The sequence below is a fragment of the Kogia breviceps genome, chromosome 10, assembly GCF_026419965.1.
Source record: "Kogia breviceps isolate mKogBre1 chromosome 10, mKogBre1 haplotype 1, whole genome shotgun sequence".
Classification (NCBI taxonomy): domain Eukaryota; kingdom Metazoa; phylum Chordata; class Mammalia; order Artiodactyla; family Physeteridae; genus Kogia; species Kogia breviceps.
Window position 1 is genome coordinate 55,780,107 of NC_081319.1, and position 21,003 is coordinate 55,801,109.

General features: G+C 38.7%; 2 protein-coding genes across 6 annotated transcripts in view; both read right to left on the reverse strand.

The window, feature by feature from the left end:
- RBMS3 (RNA binding motif single stranded interacting protein 3) overlaps nt 1–21,003 on the reverse strand; it is a 1,499,266-nt gene that overhangs the window by 588,956 nt on the left and 889,307 nt on the right. The gene's annotated exons all lie outside the window — the stretch shown is intronic.
- Nucleotides 4,980–5,279, reverse strand: LOC131764345 (large ribosomal subunit protein P1-like). 2 transcript variants are annotated; one of them, XM_059077439.1, is made up of 2 exons: nt 5,193–5,279; nt 4,980–5,132 (listed from the first exon to the last, which is right to left on the reverse strand). In XM_059077439.1, exons 1-2 carry the CDS (start codon nt 5,277–5,279, stop codon nt 4,980–4,982), a joined length of 240 nt encoding a protein of 79 aa, XP_058933422.1. The 2 variants fall into 2 exon arrangements, with proteins under 2 accessions (XP_058933422.1, XP_058933421.1); XM_059077438.1 differs by having other exon boundaries at nt 4,980–5,279.

Below are 21,003 nucleotides of genomic sequence, written 5' to 3' on the forward strand. Positions count from 1 at the left end.
GTTTAGAGCAAATTTATATTATACCAAAGAAAGAACAAAGAGTTCTAATTCTCAGGTAACCAATACAAATTTAATCTGTGCTACATATGTAAATCAGAACATATGAGAATTCATCGTGTAAGTGCAACAATAATATATAAAAGTAAATAATATTATGAGAAGATATTTTAAAAGATAAAATATAACCAGTGACAATTACTCTTTAAGTGTTAAACAGACAAAAATAGAGAAACAGTTCAGGCAGGTAAAGTTAGCATAGAGTTCTGAGCACATATAATTGCAGGATAGAAAGTAAATAAAAGATAGGAAAATTGATATATACCAAAATGTGGTCAATATTTACATCTATTAAAGGATAAGAGAAACAGTGCCAATGATAATTCTTATGTGAACATCTATTTCTTTTACTGTAAGTTACACTTCTCATAATACATTTAAAAAAACATATTTTACTACTCAGGTTATTGTTTTAAGTATGGGAATGAATAGAACTGTGAAATGGTCAACTTTTATAACCAGAGTTCTCAAAGACAATAAATGCAATTCATTCGATTGCTTTTTATAGTGGTTTACAGAAATCAGAGAAAATTACTTTCATAATAATAGAGATAAAATAAAATGAGAGAAGGTACTTAACCACATGTAATTTTCTCTACTACTGTGGTGACTTTTACTCAAATGAGTTATGGCCATATTTAAGACAATTTTTGGCAAAGGAATATTTTTTAACCAGTAGAATCCAGCATCCGCTGGTGTTTGGTTCTGATTTCAACAGAGGGAAGTAAAGATGCCCAAAGTGCAGACTACACCACAGTGGCAGAACTCCTTCTTAATGCCTGAAGTCCTCCAGTTTAGGCAAACAGAAGAATGAGACCCTAATACACCCACCACTGGCCGAGAAGCACCATTTGAGGTACAGTCTGATTTCCATGTCCAAGGCTGCCGAACTCTCAGACACGGAAGCCAACTGTACCACCCCATTTCCATTTCATACAAGGGATTTGAGCATCTGTGGATTCTAGTATCTGAGGGAGGCCCTGGAACCAATCCTGGCAGGTAACAAGGGACGACTGTACTACAATATTCTACATTGTTGACTGTCTACTCACCTCAAAGCTGGCTGTGCTACGTGCAAAGACAGGTTTCCTTTTATTTACTTAGATTCCACTAGTCATTCATTTCAATCAGTACTAAGGTGTCTGGCAAGGCCAGTTAGTGTCATATGGTAGCAGTTTGAGAATGACAGACAGACACACTTCTAATCTTGGCCACCAGTTCCTACTGTGGACACACTCTACAATCTTGTGTGAGCACAGAGATAATGACAAAAAGATGCATGCTTTGCATTTGCTTCCTCATGATGAGAAGACTGAAAATGGGGTGACCCATGTGTTCCATCTACTTTGAGCTACTCATCATACCCTGGCTGGTCACATAAAGATAAGACTTGCTTATGAATGGAAGAAAATGAAAATTAGGTCTGTAGCTGATACATTACTTCTAGTGACCAAGCAATATCCTCATGTCTTATCCCTACCTAATCTTACAGATTCTTCTTCAAAAAAGAGGGATTGGGAAAATTCAGGAAAATGATCACTGACATTCCAAATTTGTTCATTATATAAACTTCAATGTCAACGGGTGGTCTTCCTGTGGGCTAGAATACATCTTATATATTCTGTTATAAAATGACTCCATTATTATTTAGCATTTAATATTTAATAATATAACATTTGTTTTAACGGAGTAATGATAGGTGGTAGATACTCTCTCTCCATTCAAGATCATTTGTGTACTTCTGACAATACTTTACTAAATAAACTAGTTATAATTCCTGAAATCCTCTACATGGAATAAAGTTACAGGTCGAGATCTTCTTAACTTTGGCTTATATTCTGCAGTTTTGATTTGAACCACTTATCTATGATTTGAACCAGTATTAAAGTTCTGGTTAAATATATTTCTCAAATACTATGTTATGCAGAAAGTGGAACTTTTTTTTTTTTTTTTTTTTGCGGTACACGGGCCTCTCACTGTTGTGGCCTCTCCCGTTGCGGAGCACAGGCTCCAGACGTGCAGGCTCAGTGGCCATGGCTCACGGGCCCAGCCGCTCCGCGACATGTGGGATCTTCCCGGACCGGGGCACGAACTCGTGTTCCCTGCATCGGCAGGTGGACTCTCAACCACTGCGCCACCACGGAAGCCCAAGAGTGGAACTATTTTTAAACTGCATTGGGATATAGAGTATTAGGGAATAGTAATGTGTTCCACTAATATATAAACCACTAAGACATTCTGTAATTATAAGAATTAGAAGATGAGGATATTATAGAGTAGAGCTAGATGACAGAACGTAAAAAGGGTGAACACACAAAAGCTGAAAGCAACGGATGCTGCTAGTCCCTTCCTGCTGCTATAACAAATTACCATAGGCTGGGTGGCTTATAAACAACAGAATTTTATATTTCTCACAGTTTTGAAGGCTGGAGGTTCAAGATCTGAGGCCAGCATGGTTGGGTGAGGACACTCTCCCAGGTCCCAGATTATCCTGTATCCTCACAGGGCAAAAGGTCAAAGGGTGTTCTGTGGGGTCTTTATAAGAGCACTAATCCCATCCACCAGGGCTCCACCCTCATGATCTAAGCATTTCCCTAAGTCTCCTCCATCTTAATACCATCACATCGGGCATTAGGATTTTAACATATGAATTTGGTGGGGGGAGGGGACACAAACATTCAGATCACAGCAGGTGTTTAATTCCAAAATGGTCTGCATGCTTGGGCCAGACATTAAGATTATGTACTTCATTATGAAATTAAGATGTACCCCCCAATGCAGGGAGAGATCCAGGTTTTGCAGTACCTAAAACTACAAACTGGAGGCAAGAGGAGTCATTTAAAAAAGAAGAAAATTTATAAGTATAAAATTGGTTACAAAAATGAATATTCATTTAGAATGAAGAAATGTTGCAACAAATCAATTTTAAAAAGCTGATAAATTTTTTTTTTAAACATAAGCATTGGGCTTCCCTGGTGGCACAGTGGTTGAGAGTCCGCCTGCCGATGCAGGGGACACGGCCTCGTGCCCCGGTCCGGGAGGATCCCACATGCCGTGGAGCGACTGAGCCCGTGAGCCATGGCCGCTGAGCCTGCGCGTCCGGAGCCTGTGCTCCGCAACGGGAGAGGCCACAACAGTAAGAGGCCCGCGTACCGCAAAAAAAAAAAAAAAAAAAAAAAAACATAAGCATTGAAAGTGTTGAAATAACAATGTTAACTCCCTGACACACTTCAAAAATAATTCTCCTTTTTCTTTAGTCTGCATATTCCTTTTCTCATCATATGACAGTAATTTCATAATATTTTCTGTAGAGACAATAAAAAAGTAATTCTGTCTGTCCTCTAGTGGCTGATAGAGAGGCTTTTTTTTAGAAATAGATTTTATTTTTATTTTATTTTATTTTATGTTTTATTTTTTATTGGAGTATAGTTGATTTACTATGTTGTATTAGTTTCATGCATACAGCAAAGTGAATGAGTTATACATATTTTAAATCAATAGTTTAGAATATTATTTTTCTTCAGCCTCACAACTCATTAATGGTAATGGCTTATAAATGGTTGGGATGACAAATTTGGGGACAAAAAATTGGGAAGACTTTTGCATAAACTTATCATTTGGCTTCAGATCTTGCAAATAAATCTTTTTCTCCTCCTTCCCATATACTTGCAGTGTTAGGGGCCAGAGGCAACACACCTAACACACTAGGATCTCGTGGCCATGTATGACTGCCACGATGCCCAGAAGATCACACAGTGGGCAGTTTGAGATTCTTGGAAACCATTCTTACCACAGGACAGCTAGTGTTAACACAAACATGCATGTATCCAGACTAAGTTTATCTCTACCAGCCTCCCCTGAGCAGAATTCCAAAATACCACCACCACTTGGGAAAAGTGAGGATGGGGCAGCTGACATGGAAACGGACAGGGTCTTAACCAGCTGTTATCAAAATATCTTTTGCAAATTTTCCAAGCCCATATGACCATGTGAACACACTTCTAGGCAATGGAAGAATGTGGCTTTTGTGGGGCTAAAGTTTATGTGTCCAATTTGGATGGTCATTGGACTTTTTAAGAAGAAGAGTACAGAATGAAGATATAAGATTAGATATAGGACTATTGAAAAGGGGAGAAGAGGAGGGATCCTAAAGCTTAAATTTCATCAGCTTCTAAGCAAACCTTCTGCCATCTCTTCTCCACCAGCCTCCCCAGCCTTCCCTCCACCCCTCCGCATACCAATCAGGGATTTCTACTTTCAGATGTGAGTCCTCTGTGGTCATTTGCACCCATGCTTTCCCATATGCTGTTTTTTCTGCCCACAGCCTGCTTTCAGCCTGCATCCCCTGGTGCCCTTTTTCGGATGCCTGCTGTGCTTCCGGGCATCTCCACAAGTTGCCCCAAATCACGGCAGCAACATTTCATGACACATTATGTCTTGAATGTTCAACTTTAACTTAGCAGCCATTTTTCACAGATCAACTGTGCTTTGGTGACTTAACATCTGGATACATCTGTTTTTGATCTTCATGGTTCTCTCTCATCTGGGCAACCAAGTCCTGCTTATGCTTCTTTTGCTGTGCCTCTCACATCTGTCTTTTTCCATTCACTCCTTTGCCTCTACTCTTGTCTGGGAGCACTTCACTTTACATATGGATCAATGTTCCTGTCTCCAAATTGTGTTTCCTGTTCCCAAGCTCCAAGTATTGATACTGTAATCTGCCCTGCACTCAACCTTAGGCTTTATCTTCCTAAAGCAAAACTTAATTTTCACACTTTATCCAAATGTTAAAAAAAGAGAAAGAAAATCATGAAATGCTAAAGAGTATCTTCCTTCAACTGATATTCAAGGGCTCTGGAGCTTTTTTTTTTTTTTTTTTTTTTCAGAGCTCAGCTTTTTATTGAACGTGTTACTAAAGAGGTTTAGTCAAAAAGACCAAAGCCCATGCCACCATCAGACTCTTCAGATTCTTGTTTCTTTGCTTCTAGTGGCAGAGGGGGCAGGACCTCCTGCTGGGAAGGTCCACCAGCCCCCACACTGCAGATGAGGCTCCTGATGTTGAAATTGGCCAAAGCCTTTGCAAACAAACGTGGCCAGAAAGGTTCAACATTTATACTGACTGCTTTAATGAGAGCATTGATTTTATCCTCAGTGCCCATCACCTCACAGTGGTAGAGGGTGAGGGCTGAGCAGATGCAGGCAAACTCCAAGACGGAGGCCATGGCGCAGGCGAGTGTTAGGCGGGGACTGCCGGACTCAGTGCTAGTCGCAGGGTGAAGCAAGGGCCTCACCCCAAGGACCAAGCACCTTAGCTGCAGCTGAGGAAAGCTGGACCATCTTCACACAGTCTTCCGTGATCATTAGCATATAAAAAAATTCCTTTTTCCAAATGCTCATAAATTTTACTCTCTTCTGTCTGCATCTGCAAGTCATTCTCATTTTTTTTTTTCAAATTTAAAATAATGCAATGCCTTTGCTAAAAAAAAGAAATGACTGCTTTTTGATGCACGTCTGAGTACCTATGACTCAATAAAGGATGTCATTTCCAGACTGCCAGTTTCTACGGTTTGTTGGTTTTCCACCAAAAAATCCAACACAACCAGGCACTTATGAGAGCTCCATTGAGTGATATCATCTCAAAGGGCAGAAGCGTATTTGCATATTTCACATTTACAAAGATATGAGTCATACAGATCTTCTTTAAGCAGGGAGACTGCTCCGTTGTGATGGCTCCCATAGAAATGACCTGGGATTGTCCTGCACAGCATTCATCAGGCATGTCCTCATTTTATTCTATTAGGAGAGAAGAGAGAGCAATGCCAGGCTGATCGATGTACCGGTGAGTCTTACGGCTGTATTTTAGCATGACCTATATTACAGGAGTTAGGCAAACGTAAGAGAATTTACTACTCACAGGGTAATGGCTCACTGCGGTGTAAGGGTGTCCCAAACACGGCCTGCTCTTGCTTTACTTGCTCCCCACTGCTTGACTGATAGTCTTTTTCCTATTTTGCCTTACTTTTGAAAGCATGGATTCTCTTGCCTTACTGATCTCTTTATACCCTTATCATTTTCCCCTGAGTTATTTGGCGCGATGGCAGCAGTGCGACGCCGAGGCTGATTTAACATCATCCCCCAAGTATGCAGCCCTGAGCTCAGAGTCGAATATTTTAAGACTGAAACATGTAACACATCTGTCAGGCAATGATACAAATACAGTCCCCTGTCAGAATGAATGAATGAGGTAATCCAGAGTATGGATAAACTGCAGGGAGATGGAAGATGCTAGAAACTGCGTTTTGCCAAAAAGCATTTCTGAGTAATTAAGTTATTTGAGAGAGAATGATATTCCTTTGTTTGGGGTTTGAACTCATTTTTTTTTTTTTTTAACCAACAGACCCTGGTGGTAATTCCTAAAGAATGAAAGTGAGGTGAGAAACAGATTCAGCTATACACACATAATGGAAAAAGTGTGTGGTCCTTTTCTGGGCTATCTCATGAGAAGGATATATTTTTTTTCTGTAATATTTTGTAAAATTTGCTTAACCAGGTAGTTCCTCTTTACGTGATTACTGTCCCATTTTTGTATGTATTTATTACAAAAACAAGACACGAGGATAAACCCAGAAACCACTAAAAATGCTTCAACATTGATAGAAATGGACCTCAAAAAAAAACCTAAAAAAATTCTCAACAAAGAGAAAATAATATCCCCAAGTCGGTTGTTTATACTGAAGGTATATAAGCTCCTTCCCACAGGGGAAGGGTGTGAAAGGATAGATATGTCAGATACGTGATTAGAAACAAGAGGACAAGTAAGTCAGGCAGAGAAAGACAAACACCATATGACATTGCTTACATGTGGAATCTAAAAAAATGGTACAAGTGAAAACAGAAGTAGAGTCACAGATGTAGAAAACAAACTTATGGTTACTGGGGGAAAGGCAGGGTGGATAAATTGGTAGATTGTGATTGACATATACACAGTACAATATATAAAATAGATAACTAGTAACAACCTACTGTATAGCAAAGGGAACTCTAGTCAATACTCTGTAATGACCTATATGAGAAAAGAATCTAAAAAAGAGTGGATATATGTATATGTATAACTGATTCACTTTGCTGTACACCTGAAACTAACACAACAGTGTGAATCAACTACACTCCAATAAAAATTAATTTAAAGAAGAAAGAAATGAGAGGACAGAGTGCAGCCTGTATAGGGAAGGTTAATTGAAAGGAAGGAGGAGACCAGGAGGACTACGTCCCTGGTTCCTCATTGATCATTCAACTGGGAAGGAAGTTCCCAACTTTACACACGATTGGCTCAGTTATTTATAACTTGGGATGTGCCATTTGAAGCAGCAATTCAGTTCTGTGAATGGTCCACACACACTCAATTCTCTTCATCTGGAAACAGAGGTGAAAATCTCACACTGAAGATCTAAGATAACAATGACCTGGCAGTGCCATGTGAGTAGAAGTTATCACTAATCTCATTTAACCCTGCACGAACCTAGAATCCTAGTATCCTGATACCATCTTCAATAATATCTCAATGTGACTCTTACATACAACTAGAACTATATTTATAAGTATGTGAGTTATTAGATCTTTATTAGGATAGGACTGTACAGCATAGTCTAGTATCTTCTCAAGACTATATTGGATTGTTCCTTATTTTTCAGCTGCAACTTCGAAGAGGAGAGAAATGATGTCAATGTTCAAACAGGCCACTTATCCTTTTTTGTGCCATCTCACCTAATCGTGGTGTTTGAGAGTTTGGCAAAGTGGAATCTACTGCCTCCAGATCAGTGCTCTTGTTCTATGTGGGATGCCCTCCTCCTGGTTCCCACTGGTAGGAGAAAACCTACATATCCTGACTCAAATTCCACCTCCTCTGAGAAACCTGTTTATCTCCTCCCTGCTTAAGGCTCTATCTAGGGGCCCATTTCCTCCCGCCTCTGCTGGTGATAAATATTCTGCACAGTATTTCATCCTTTAGTAGCTATCCCTGACTTGGCACACTGGAGAGTTGTGCCAGACAGGGCGTGGGGCCCTGACCCTCAACACTTATGTATACACAGTAAGTCCCCTACATACGAACCTTCAATTTGTGACCTTTCAAAGAGGCGAATGTGCAGCTGGTTCCAGCAAGGAACCAGAACCTGTACCATCAACGTCAGGCGTGAGTGGAATTGCAGCTTGCCCTCCCTCTCCTATAGCTGACGATCCTTCAGCTCCACCATCTCCCACCTCCTCTTCCTCCTCCAGGCAGTAACTCTTCTTGCCTGTTCACTCAGTGCCAGACCCTGTATGCCAGCTGTTGTACTGTACTACTGTGCTTTTCAAGGTACTATACTGTGAGATTTAAAATGTTTTCTTTTTTGTTTGTTTTTTATGTATTGTGTGAACTTAAACAGCTGATTGTGTTAGTTGGGTACCTAGGCTAACTTTCCTGGACTTATGAACCAATTGGACTTAATGCGCTCTCTGAACAGAAGAGACTTACTGTACTGAGGACCAGTCTTTCAGTTGGTACTTAGTCATTTGCTAGATGTTGAATGTTACCATAAAAATCTTGTCAATAGTGATTGTTCTTGGTAGATCCAGGGATAATCCAGAAACCTAACCCCCAATTATATTCTTAGTTTTATGAGATAAATGTATGCTGTGCTATATGGTTGTGAAAACATGGCATCTTGAGGAGAGGCTGTGCCTGCCTTTCTACTGATGGGGGCCTGTGTGAAGAACAGAAAAAAGGAGATATGGAAAATAGATCTCCTCCTTTCTTCTTCTGCAGCTCTCTGCCAAACACCTGCTAGCCTGCTGCTTATAGACAGAGTTATAGCAGCTAGGCTGAGCCAAGAGAAGTTATGGAAATATATTTACTCATCACTGGCCAAGAATACACTCATCTTTTCAAACATAGGACAGTCACACATGTCTGTCAAAACTGTGAGGGAAGTGAACTCCATATTCTAGGTCTCACTATATAGGTATCAACTAAATTTTGCCTGTTACAAAAATACAGAGATAGACCTCATAAGATCTTTGTAAATATCAATACATGTAAATAAAGGTCTATTCCATTATAAACTGAACTTGTGTATACTTGAATTAAAAATTCATTTGCCTATCAACATTGAGACGTAATTTTTAAATTTTGATTTTAATAACGATATTGAAATAATTGTTACAGTGTATTTTTCCAACTAGTTTGGTAAATAACTTCTTTCTTCATATCACATCCTCTGATGGCTATGGGACATGAACATAAATTTCTTTCTGCTTCATATCAGATTTGCGTGTGTGTTTAAAACAATAAAAACTCAATTCAGTGGCTATTTGTGAGTGATGATGGAAAAGAGCCATTCTTTGCTGGAAAAGAAATATATTTGTCACAAATAGCCACCAACTTCAGTGGAGAAAATTATTTGCACACTGAACAGGGAAACTGCCAAAGCGAAGAACAGAGCATCTGCTGCGGACAAGGGTATAATTATCTTGCTCATCCAAACATTGTTGGGCGTAAAAGTTTTACTCTCTCTCTGGCAAGATGCTCTGCTCAGACTTTTTTTTTTTTCTGCTCAGACTTTTAACACAACATTATTAGCAAATAATAACTAGTTTGGTAGTCCTGTCAATAACAACAGTCCATTTTTTGGACCATTTCCTGAAAAATGGAAAGCAGACTCTAAATCTGATGAAATTAACCATTTAGGTGCCAAAATGATCAAAAGCATCAGTCTTGTCCCATCGTAAGCCTTTCATATACCTGCATACATCGTTTGATGTAGAATTGTGAATTTTTCAAAAAGAGGAAACATTTTATCTTTCTGGTTCTAGATTATAATTTACTGTACATTTCTATGAACTATTTTCTGATCCTTAATGTTTTCTTTCCCAGCTTGGTGAGGCCAACATTACTTTTATGCCACTCTACCTTCATTCTGAAAGAAACATGAGTGGACCATTCTGGTAGACCAGATGTATAAAAGAAGTTTGTTTATAATAAACAGATATCAATGATCATAGTTATAGGTGCTTTTCTGAATCTGCTGTCGCCAATTCTAACTTTTCTGTAATTGTTGTCTTTTTTTTAAAAGAAGAAAGAGGGGATAGGAATCATGAGGCCATTTCCAATAAATGCCTTTAATAGGCAGGCCTGTTGAAATAATGTCATGCCACTGTTTTTCCCCAAAACTTCCAACCTCTATCAGCAACAGCTGACAAGTTTCAGCTAATTTGAAATTGTGTGTTCTCTCCTGTGAAGATCAGACCACACACATAGTATTGGAAAACACCCAGTAATACTATGATTTCCCAAACAGAGGGCTCATCATGTTCCTTCTTCTGTGCATAAAATAATAATGTGTCCTTTTTTATTTAGAATAGAAAACTTTCCCATCCATTTAAATTTTATTCTTTAATAGCAGGGGGAAGAGGAGATCAAATATTAAAGTCTATTAAAAAAAGGTAGAAGTGACAATTTCCTCCAAGGTTGGTGATTCCAGACACTGGCACAAATTCATCCAACTGGGTGTCTCAAGAACAAATTCCCACATGAGGATCCAAAAGGGAAAGTGTCACAGAACTGACAGATGGGCTTCCCTTGCCTAGATCAGCCTAATGGAGCTTTTAGGCAATTTGCATACTAGCTGTCAGTGACAAGGTGTGTGTCAAGGACTTGAGAGTGGCCAAGAGAAGCCTCATGGAAGACATGGCTTCATGACTGATGTGTGTGCGTGCTGATGGGCAAAATTTGTTAGGAGGCTGCCAGTTTAATGGAAGCACTTTTTTTTTTTTCTTTTTTGAGTTACTGGCTGCAGCAGTTCACTATAGGGTCAAGGCCAGAATAATCTTCATCCCAAATAAAAGACACACTGAAGTCTCATTCTTTCTTTTGGTAAATCACACCCAAAGTTGTGTTCTCATGCCTTCACTTTTTTATTACATATGCATTGGAAATATTTTTTCTAGTCTTATGGTTGCATATTTAAATGTTGAAATATTGACAGCTGCCTGGTTTATCAAATCTCACTATCTGAAATAAAGAAACAGTGGCTAACAAATTGGACAAACTACAAGAAGTAAATAAATTTGTAGAAACATACAACCTGCTAAGACTGAATCAAGAAGAAACAGACAACTTGAATAGACCAATCACTAATAGTGAAATTGAATTTGTAATAAAAAAACCTCCAAGCAAACAAAGGTCCAGGACTGGATGGATTCACAAGTGAATTCTACCAAACATATAAAGAAGAACTAATACCCACCCTTCTCAAACTGCTCTTAAAAAACTGAAGATGACAGAACACTCCCAAGTTCATTCTAAAATGCCACCATTACCATGATACCAAACCCAGACAAAGACACTACAAAAAAACAAAATTACAGGCCAATATCTTTAATTTTGTATAGATGCAAAAATCCTCAACAAAATATTAGCAATTCAAATCCAACAACATATAAAAAGGATCATACACCATGATCAAGTTGTAATTATTACAGGAATGCAAGGATGGTTCAATATTCTCAAATCAATCCATGGGATACAACACATTAACAAAAGGAAGGATAAAAATCACATGATTATCTCAATAGATCCAGAAAAAGCATTCGACAAAATTCAATATCCATTCATGATTAAAAGTAACTCTCATCATACTGAATATAGAGAGAATTTATCTCAGTATAACAAAAGCCATTTATGAAAAAACCCACAGCTAATATCATACTCCATGGTGAAAAGCTGAAATTCTTTCCTCTAAATTCAGGAAAAAGACAAGGATGCCCACTCTTGCCACTTTTACTTAACATAGTATTGGAAGTCTTAGCCACAGCAATCAGACAGAAAAAATAAATAAAAGGCATCAAACTTAAAAGGGAAAAAGTAAAACTGTCACCATCTACAGATGACATGACACATTATATAGAACACCCTAAAGTCTCCACCAAAAAAATTATTAGAACAAATAAATGAATTTAGCAAAGTTTCAGGATACAAGATGAAGTATACAGAAATCTTTTGCTTTTCTATACACTAATAATGAATTATCAGAAAAGAGAATGTTTAAAAAATCCCATTTAAAATCACATCAAAAAGAATAAAATACCTGGGAATGAACTTAGCTAAGGAGTGAAAGACCTATATTCTGAAAACTATAAAACACTGATGAAGGAAATTGAAGATGATACAAAGAAATAGAGAGATGCCCCATGGTCTTGGCCTGGAAGAATTAATACTGATAAAATGTCCATGCTACCCAAAGCAAGCTATAGATTTAATGCAATCACTATCAAAATACCCATGAATTTTTTTCACAGAACTAGAACAAAAATCTCCTAAAATTCATGTGTAATCACAAAAGACTCTGAATTGCCAAGCAATCTTTAAAAAAAGCAAAAAGCTAGTGTTATCACCCACCCAAACTTCAGACTATACTACAAAGCTACAGTAATCAAAACAGTATAGTACTGAAACAAAAACAGACAAATAAATCAATGGAACAGAACAGAGAGCCCATAATTAAACCCACACAGCTACAATAATTAATCTTTGACAAAGGAAGCAAGAATATACAATGGGGAAAATGCAGTCTCTTCAATACATGATGTTGGGAAAACTGGACAACTACATGGAAAACAATGAGATAAGAACATATCCTCACACTATATATAAAATAAACTCAAAATGGATTAAAAACCTAAGTGTTAAGACCCGAAATCATAAAACTCCTAGAAGAGAATATAGGCAGAACACTCTTTGCTGTAAATCGTAGCAATATTTTCTTGAATCATCCTCCTATGGCAAAAGAAAAGCAAAAATAAGCAAATGGGACTTAAAAGCTTTTTCACAGCTAAAAAAAAAAAAATCAACAAAACAAAAATACTACTGAATGGGAGGAAAATATTTGCAAATGATATGTCCAACAAGGGGTTAATATCCACAATATATAAACAGTTCACACAACTCAATATCAAAAAATGAACAATCTAATCAAAAGTGAGCAGAAGACCTGAATAGAAATTTTTCCAAAGAAGACATATAGATGGCTAACAGGTATGTGAAAAGATGTACAACATTGCTAATTATTAGAGAAATGCAAATCAAAATCACAATGAGATATCACCTCACACCTGTCAAAATGGCCATCATCAAAAAGTCTACAAATAACAAATGCTGCTGAGGATGTGGAGAAAAGGGAACCCGCCTATGCTGTTGGTGGAAATGTAAATTGGTGCAGCCACTATGGAAAACAGTATGGAGATTCCTCAAAAAACTAAAAATAGAACTACCATATGATTGATCCAGCAATTCCACCCATGGGTATATATCTGGAAGAAAATGAAAACACTAATTTGAAAAGATACATGCACCCCGATGTTCACAGCAGCATTATTCACAATAGCCAAGATTTGGAAGCAACCCACATGCCCATCAACAGATGAATGGGTAAAGGAGATGTGGTACATATATACAATGGAATATTACTCAGCCATAAAAATTAATGAAATTCTGCCATTTGCAGCAGTGTGGATGGACTTAGAGAATATTATGCTCAGTGAAAGAAGTCAGAGAAAGACAAATACTGTATATCATTTATATGTGTAATCTAAATAACTAAAACAATTGGATGTATATAGCAAAACAAAAACAGACTCATGGATATAGAGAACAAACTAGTGGTTACCAGAGGGGTAAGGGAAGGGAGGAGGGGCAAGATACAGGTATGGGATTAAGAGATACAGATTACTATATATAAAATAGATAGGCAGCAAGGATATGTTGCATAGCACAGGGAAATACAGCCATTATCTGGTAATAACTTTTAATGGAGTATAATCTATAAAAATACTGAACCACTATGCTAGACACCTGAAACTAATATAATACTGTAAATCAACTATACTTCAATTAAAAAAAGAAACAGTAGCTGCCAAAGCCAATGTGAATATTCCTGTGGCTTATCATATTCTGGAAAGTTTCATACTAATCCTACAGTCTACTGTAGGATTGTTTCAGTGAAGCAATGCAAGAAATTAATTAGAGAAGCATCAGTTCTATGTGTTAATATATTGTGTTCTCACAACCTTCTCTTTTGACTTTGACCACATAAGTTATCTGCCACCATGGTCGGAAGGCACATGGGTAGCTCCAAATGAACACATCTTCCATAATTTACACTCTGTTATAACGCCGTCTCATATTATGCTGGTCTGGACCATAATACTTTTCTTTCACCAATGGTTATCTGCAAGTTTGACACAAGTCGTTTTGATAACCACTTATACATTGGGATTTATTCTCTTGAGATGCATTGTCTTGTAACACAGCCACCATCCTGTTAGGAAATTATTCCAACAGCATAATTTCTTTTTTTTTTTTTTTTTTTTTTTTTTTGTGGTACGCGGGCCTCTCACTGTTGTGGCCTCTCCCATTGCAGAGCACCGGCTCCGGACGCACAGGTTCAGCGGCCATGGCTCACAGGCCCAGCCGCTCCACGGCATGTGGGATCTTCCCAGACCAGGGCACGAACCCGCGTACCCTGCAGCAGCAGGCAGACTCTCAACCACTGCGCCACCAGGGAAGCCCTCAACAGCATAATTTCTTGAAATGGGATTTTACACATAAGCTTTAAAGACAATAATGTGTAGTCATTGAAAGGAAGACTATGTTAAGAGTTAAGGCTAAAACATGTGCCATTTCAGTCACAGAATATTCTGCAGGAGAGAGAGGCTCCATGGAGATTCCCTGGAGGCCAAGACAGCATATGGAGAAAGAGGCCATGGAAAGGAGAACTGAGGTGCCCCAACTGAGGGTTCTCCACAGAGCTCTCTGATAAACAGATCTGTGTAAGTGACCCTAGGTGGCATCACATGGAGCAGAAAGCCTACCAGATGAATGCAGAGAATCACAACCTTACTCAAAAAAATCAACAATTTAATAAGCAATATATCATACTTGTTTTTAGCCACTTTGCTATCTATTGCTAATTTTTATGCAGAAACAGATAACTGAAATAACCACTTAAAAATGCAACTTTTTTCCGAGATCCTGATGGACAGCTAACTAACTTGCCAGGTGACATTTAATCTGCCAGAGGCTGTTTTCTCATCTATAATATGAGCAAGTTGAACTAGCCCTTTAATCATCATTTTTATAGTGTTTGTGGTGTGTCATACATTGTTCCAAACTTTATACAGATGAGGAAACTGAAGCATAGAAACATTAGGTACACAGTTGACATGTTAGAGCTGGTCTTATATCCCAGGAAGTCTGGCTCCGGACTCTGTATCCTTACACATAAATGTACTGTTTTGACCCAGATGAGAAGTAAACCCAAGATCATGTTGTTATTTAAACCAAATTCTGACCGAGTGATCTAATTAACATGATAGTTATATTGAAAAAGTTGAAGAATTATGTCAGAACTGTTTAGAGATATGAAGGTATTACAGAAAAATCAAAGACCAATTTAAGTCAAAACAAATCTGTCATTTGGATGCAAACTAAGCCGAAATATTTTATTTACTCAGTTTTCAAAAGGCACCTAGTTTTAGAAATGCTTTCTCTAAGTTCTGCACTGTCTCTTAAAGACATTAATATTTATTCACTAATTTTATTTCCATTCATAATGTGAATTATCCCATTATTACCAAGTGAGAATATTTACACACATGCCAGAAAATCTCAACAACCTAATTTCATGATGTTGATTTATCCAGATTAGCTTTGGGGACACTGATTTGTACCCACTGTAAAGAGGACTGTGCTAAATCATTTCAGCCACAGAAGCAAGTGTGATGCCCGAGTCTAACTCAGTTATCTCTTAGGGAGAAAAGGGAGGAGGCTGTAGGAGTGCTTAAGTGCCTGGTTAAATGGAGACCCTGGAAGCATCTTCCTAGACTGAGATCTTGGACTCTATGTAACCTAATCACACTCAGATATCGCAGCAGCCTATAATTCTTTAAATCTGCATATTTGAATCAAATTATAATTAGTATATACTATCTGCCTGTACTAACATCCTTTGACTATTCATATTTTAAGCAAATTATGCTGAGTATATTGATGAGCAAAATTGCCCCTACTGCTCAGCTATAGAGCACAGTAGCAGAGAATGGGACCCTGAAAACTGCTGAGGTTTGCATACAAGCTTCCTCAAGGTCATGCTACCTTGGAGAGGTTACTGAACCTCTCTGAGCCTCAGTTTCCACATCTGAGAGCTAAGGTTAAAAATAGTACAGCCCTCTTAGAGCTGCTAGGATGATTCAGTGAATGAAGCAGATGTGAACGACTTAGAACAGTCTCTGGGACTGAGTAAGCACGTGTAATTGTTAGTTATCATGATCATTTGTATTGTTCTTGCTCATAAATTTATTACTGAACTGCACGGGCATCTACATTGGCTCTACAGAGTGTACCAGGCAGTTCTCCACGTGAGAGCTTCCACTCAGGACACTATGAGAAGGGCATGTGTCTGATTTTCATAAATATGATTTTTATGATGATCACACTTAACATTAAGATCATTTCTTCGTTGGCATTAGAAACCTGCATATAGGTAAGTGACTATAACACACAGACAGAAAATTTGAGCATTTAAAAATTCTGCCGATTTTAGCTATAGCTCGACAAGTTAAATAAAAAGAAGTGAGGGCTTCCCTGGTGGCGCAGTGGTTGAGAATCCGCCTGCCGATGCAGGAGACACGGGTTCGTGCCCTGGTCCGGGAAGATCCCACATGCCGCGGAGCAGCTAAGCCCGTGAGCCATGGCCGCTAGGCCTGCGCGTCCGGAGCCTGTGCTCCGCAACGGGAGAGGCCACAACAGTGAGAGGCCCGCATACCGCAAAAAAAAAAAAAAAAAAAGTGAAATTTCAATAGAATGACATTTTGCTAATCCTGTCAACAAAAAGTAAAAATAAAACAAAATGATTAAGCCAAAAAAGTGTGCGTGTCTGCATGTGTGAATACACAAAGATGTGACTTTTTAATTTTTATTTTATATTGGAGTATAGTTGATTTACAATGTTGTGTTAGTATCAGGTGTACAGCAAACTGATTCAGTTATACATATACATATATCTATTCTTTTTCAGATTCTTTTCCATTATAGGGTATTACAGAATATTGAGTAGAATTCCCTCTGCTATACGGTAGGTCCTTGTTGTTTATCTATTTTATATATAGTAGTGTGTATATGTTAATCCCAAACTCCTAATTTATCCCTCCCCTCCACCTTTCCCGTTTGGTAACCATAAATTCTAAACACAGTTAGACGTCTAGTTAAGGGTTATCAACAACACTTTCGAATGCAAAGCCCAGTTTTGGTTTCTGATGCATGCACTGTAAATGTTTGCTAAAATATTGAATGACAAGGCAAAGGGGTTGAATTCAACAAACCATGTGTAAGAAATGTTTGGCTTGATTATCCAGGGGGAGTCGTGATGTGGTTTAATGAGCCAGACCACCTTTCATTAGGACACAGAAAGGGGCTAGGAGCGCCATTTAGCGAGTGTAGCTGTCTGAAAAGAATGCATTGCTCTGTGCCACCTTTAAAGATTACAATCGCAGCTTTTAGTGCAGATTTCATTTTTAATAATCTCCTTAAAATCACTAAAAATATCACCCCACTGTGTAATTTGTTTCCTTCATGCTGATGGCACTCCCACTGTTTAAAACTAATTGCTTTTTTACATTCTCTTAAGGTCAGGCTCAACAGAATGAATTTGAAGACAGCGTAACTATGAGCCTCAACTGTTTAACACATCGAGAGCAGATCACGATGCTGATTGAATGTCTCCTTCAGAAACGTGCTGAAGATATTTACTTTAATTTGCCTCTAGGCAAACATCACAGTGACTGACAGTGTAACTTGAGGTTTGTTAAACATAGTCTGGTGTTTATTTGCCTCTCTCTGGAAAACAGTCTAGAAATTACATCCTTTTTAAAAATTCAACAACTAGGATATGCAGCAGGAAAAAAAATTATGTCTATATTCAGTTGGAATTTTTGTGAGGACATTCAAGTACTGTTTTAATCTATCTAATCTATCTCTTTCAAGATGGCATAGAAATTCCAAAGTTGTGCAATCTCTTCACCTTTTCCTAAGAGTGGAAACTCAGAAAACCAAAACAACAAAGTACATTGTCCAAATCAATCAGTAGCTGACCAGGTACACCTTGAGTGATTGCAAATATAGCTGAAAGGTCTGAATTTTCCCCACCGCTGTCAGTGACAAATGAAGCAGACAGTTGAACATAGCCATACAAGTTGCAGATTGAGTTAAGCAAGATGTGTTTAAGCAAATCTGTGTGTGTGTGTGTGTGTGTGTGTGTGTGTGTGTGTTCCTGCATGACTCATTCATCTAATTAGTACACACTCCCCCTGTTCCTACCTTACCCAACATACATGATGACCACATGTGTGGCCAAGGGTACTTGCAATATATCAAAAATCAATGAGGCTCAGTATGAAAGTCATGTACCCTGATTTGCCACAAAACCAATTTTAAACAAAAACAAATGAGAGGATTTATGGATTAAGAAGTATTGGTGGGCTTCCCTAGTGGCACAGTGGTTGAGAGTCCGCCTGCCAATGCAGGGGACACGGGTTCGTGCCCCGGTCCTGGAAGATCCCACATGCCACGGAGCGGCTGGGCCCGTGAGCCATGGCCGCTGAGCCTGCGCGTCTGGAGCCTGTGCTCTGAAACGGGAGAGGCCACGACAGTGAGAGGCCTGCGTACCGCAAAAAAAAAAAAAAAAAAAAAAAAAGAAAAAAGAAGTATTGGTGTTTTTTTCTTTTCTTAGAGATGCTTAGAAAAAAGAATTTTTAAGAGCATGACCTGACATATATATTTTCTGTGATTTTTTTTTTTTTAACGTGGGTGCAGGACCATACACAAAGTCTGGAAGTCAGTAACCAAAAGCACCAAGGGTGGTTTGCCTATCTGCAGTATCTATTTTCTCACAGAAAGTTGTGACCATCTTGAATTCTTAGAAACTGCATGGAGCCTTCCAAATAACTTGTTCATGAAGAATCGCCAGCTTTCCCATTATGATCTAATTTTCTTTTGAAAAAGACTGTTTAAAATCCATGAAAACTTAGATTTTGGTCCTAGCATTTAAAACACATCCTAAAAACATAAACTCTAGACACAAAGTGACTAAGCACAATCATTCACCCATGGTTATTGTGACTTTTAAGTCTAGATAAATGTCTTCTTCCATTCCTCCTTTTATTATCATTCATTAAAATTCAGAGAGGGTGAGGGAACAGTCTAGCATTAAAATCATTCCACAGTTGAACAATTATCCAAGACTACAACAGTTAACAGCTTTTATAATGATGGTTTTGTGGCCACCTTTGGGTGTGCATTTTTCACTACAGGTTTTGGGAGAGAAGAGAGAGCCAGTGACCTCAGGCTGTAGGCGCTTTGCCATCTTCAGAACTGACCTCCTTGTAACTCAGCACTCTCACTTAGGTTAGTGAAGCAAATGGAAGTTTCATCACTCAGGGCTGACCTGCCAAGGCACCATCCTTATGCCACCTGAAGCCCTCAGGGGACATCAGGGGGCATAAGGGGGGTGTCCCTAGACAGTCCCGAGCTACTCAGGCAGTCATGTCCTCCCTCAAAGTAGCTGGTCCAAAGAGCCACTACCCTGCAGATGGTGTGACAATTAAGTGACAACTCTGCAAAAATAGAGCCTGTAAACCCTCAACTAAAAGATGCTCCTTGCTCATTTGTTTACATGGGGCCTAACAGAGACCATGTAGATAATAGGCTGGATGGCACAACTAATAAAAAAGAAAATTCTATCAAAAAGGATAGAATTGTAGGATTTCAGTGTATTCCCACTTCATTTTATAAATAGGGAAAGGAATTTCAGGGAGGGAAAATCACCGTCCCCAAAACAAACCACAGAGCACTCTAAATGAGTTAGGCTCCAAGTGTGGTCCGTGGGCAGGTGCCAGTCTACAAGCCGAGTCCAGTCTGCCACAAATTCAACTACAGAAATCGAGAGAGAACGCTTACAAATGTGGATGCCAGTTTGATAGTCACAACATCCAAATGTCTGGTTTCATCCTTTACAAAAGCATCAGGCTGCAATGGATTAGAAATAAACAAAAACTCCATCTTCATCGTGGGTCATTGAAGAAGCACCCCTGGGAATCAGCATCTCCTAACTTCTGGGATGTTAGTGTCTCCACCACACCTTCTTGGTCTTTACTGCAATCTGGGCTATGACGATACTGCATAGTCCAGTTGAGAAGAATACTGATATCAGGTATAACTTTATGTCAATAGGAAAAGAACATAAAACTAATCCAAATGTCTATTACCAAGAAGTTTCAGGTGGGAGAAAGGAGAAATCACCGAGCAGTTTGGGAACTATATCACGCTGTCTTTGGGGTCAGATTTGTATACCTTTTAAAATGTGTTTGATTAGTTATTGTTTTCCTAGGTTAGAAGCAGAGATAAGGAACTTATTTCTTTACCAATTAAGATCTTTAATTGTATATCTGCAATCATATTTTATTAATGACAGAAAAGGAGATAAGTAAAAATAATTGATTTTCCCCAACTTCAATTGCATTTCATTGTTTCAGCCACTTCACCACGGGCTTTGCAGAGAATTTCCAGCGACCATCGTACTGCCCGGGAAAAAGTTTTCAACAGCCCTGAAATGTCCTTCTAGAAATCCCATTGCTTCCTCAAGTCTGGCCTTTCTTGTGAGCCTCACAATGGATTGGGCCTCGAGTTGGAGGTACCATTCTGACAAGTCCTAGATCAGCTTTCTCCAGCTCAGGTAGCCAGGTAAAGCTGACCCCTAGAGCCATTCCACTGCTTCTACCTAGAGCCAGATCTGGTCGGATACACACAATATTCGCTTCCTTCAGCCACCCTTCAACTTAAACTGACAGCAGATGCGC

What these genes read in the sequence shown, in the direction of transcription:
- LOC131764345 (XM_059077438.1), bottom strand. Translation starts at nt 5,279, where the DNA reads ATGGCCTCCGTCTTGGAGTTTGCCTGCATCTGCTCAGCCCTCACCCTC.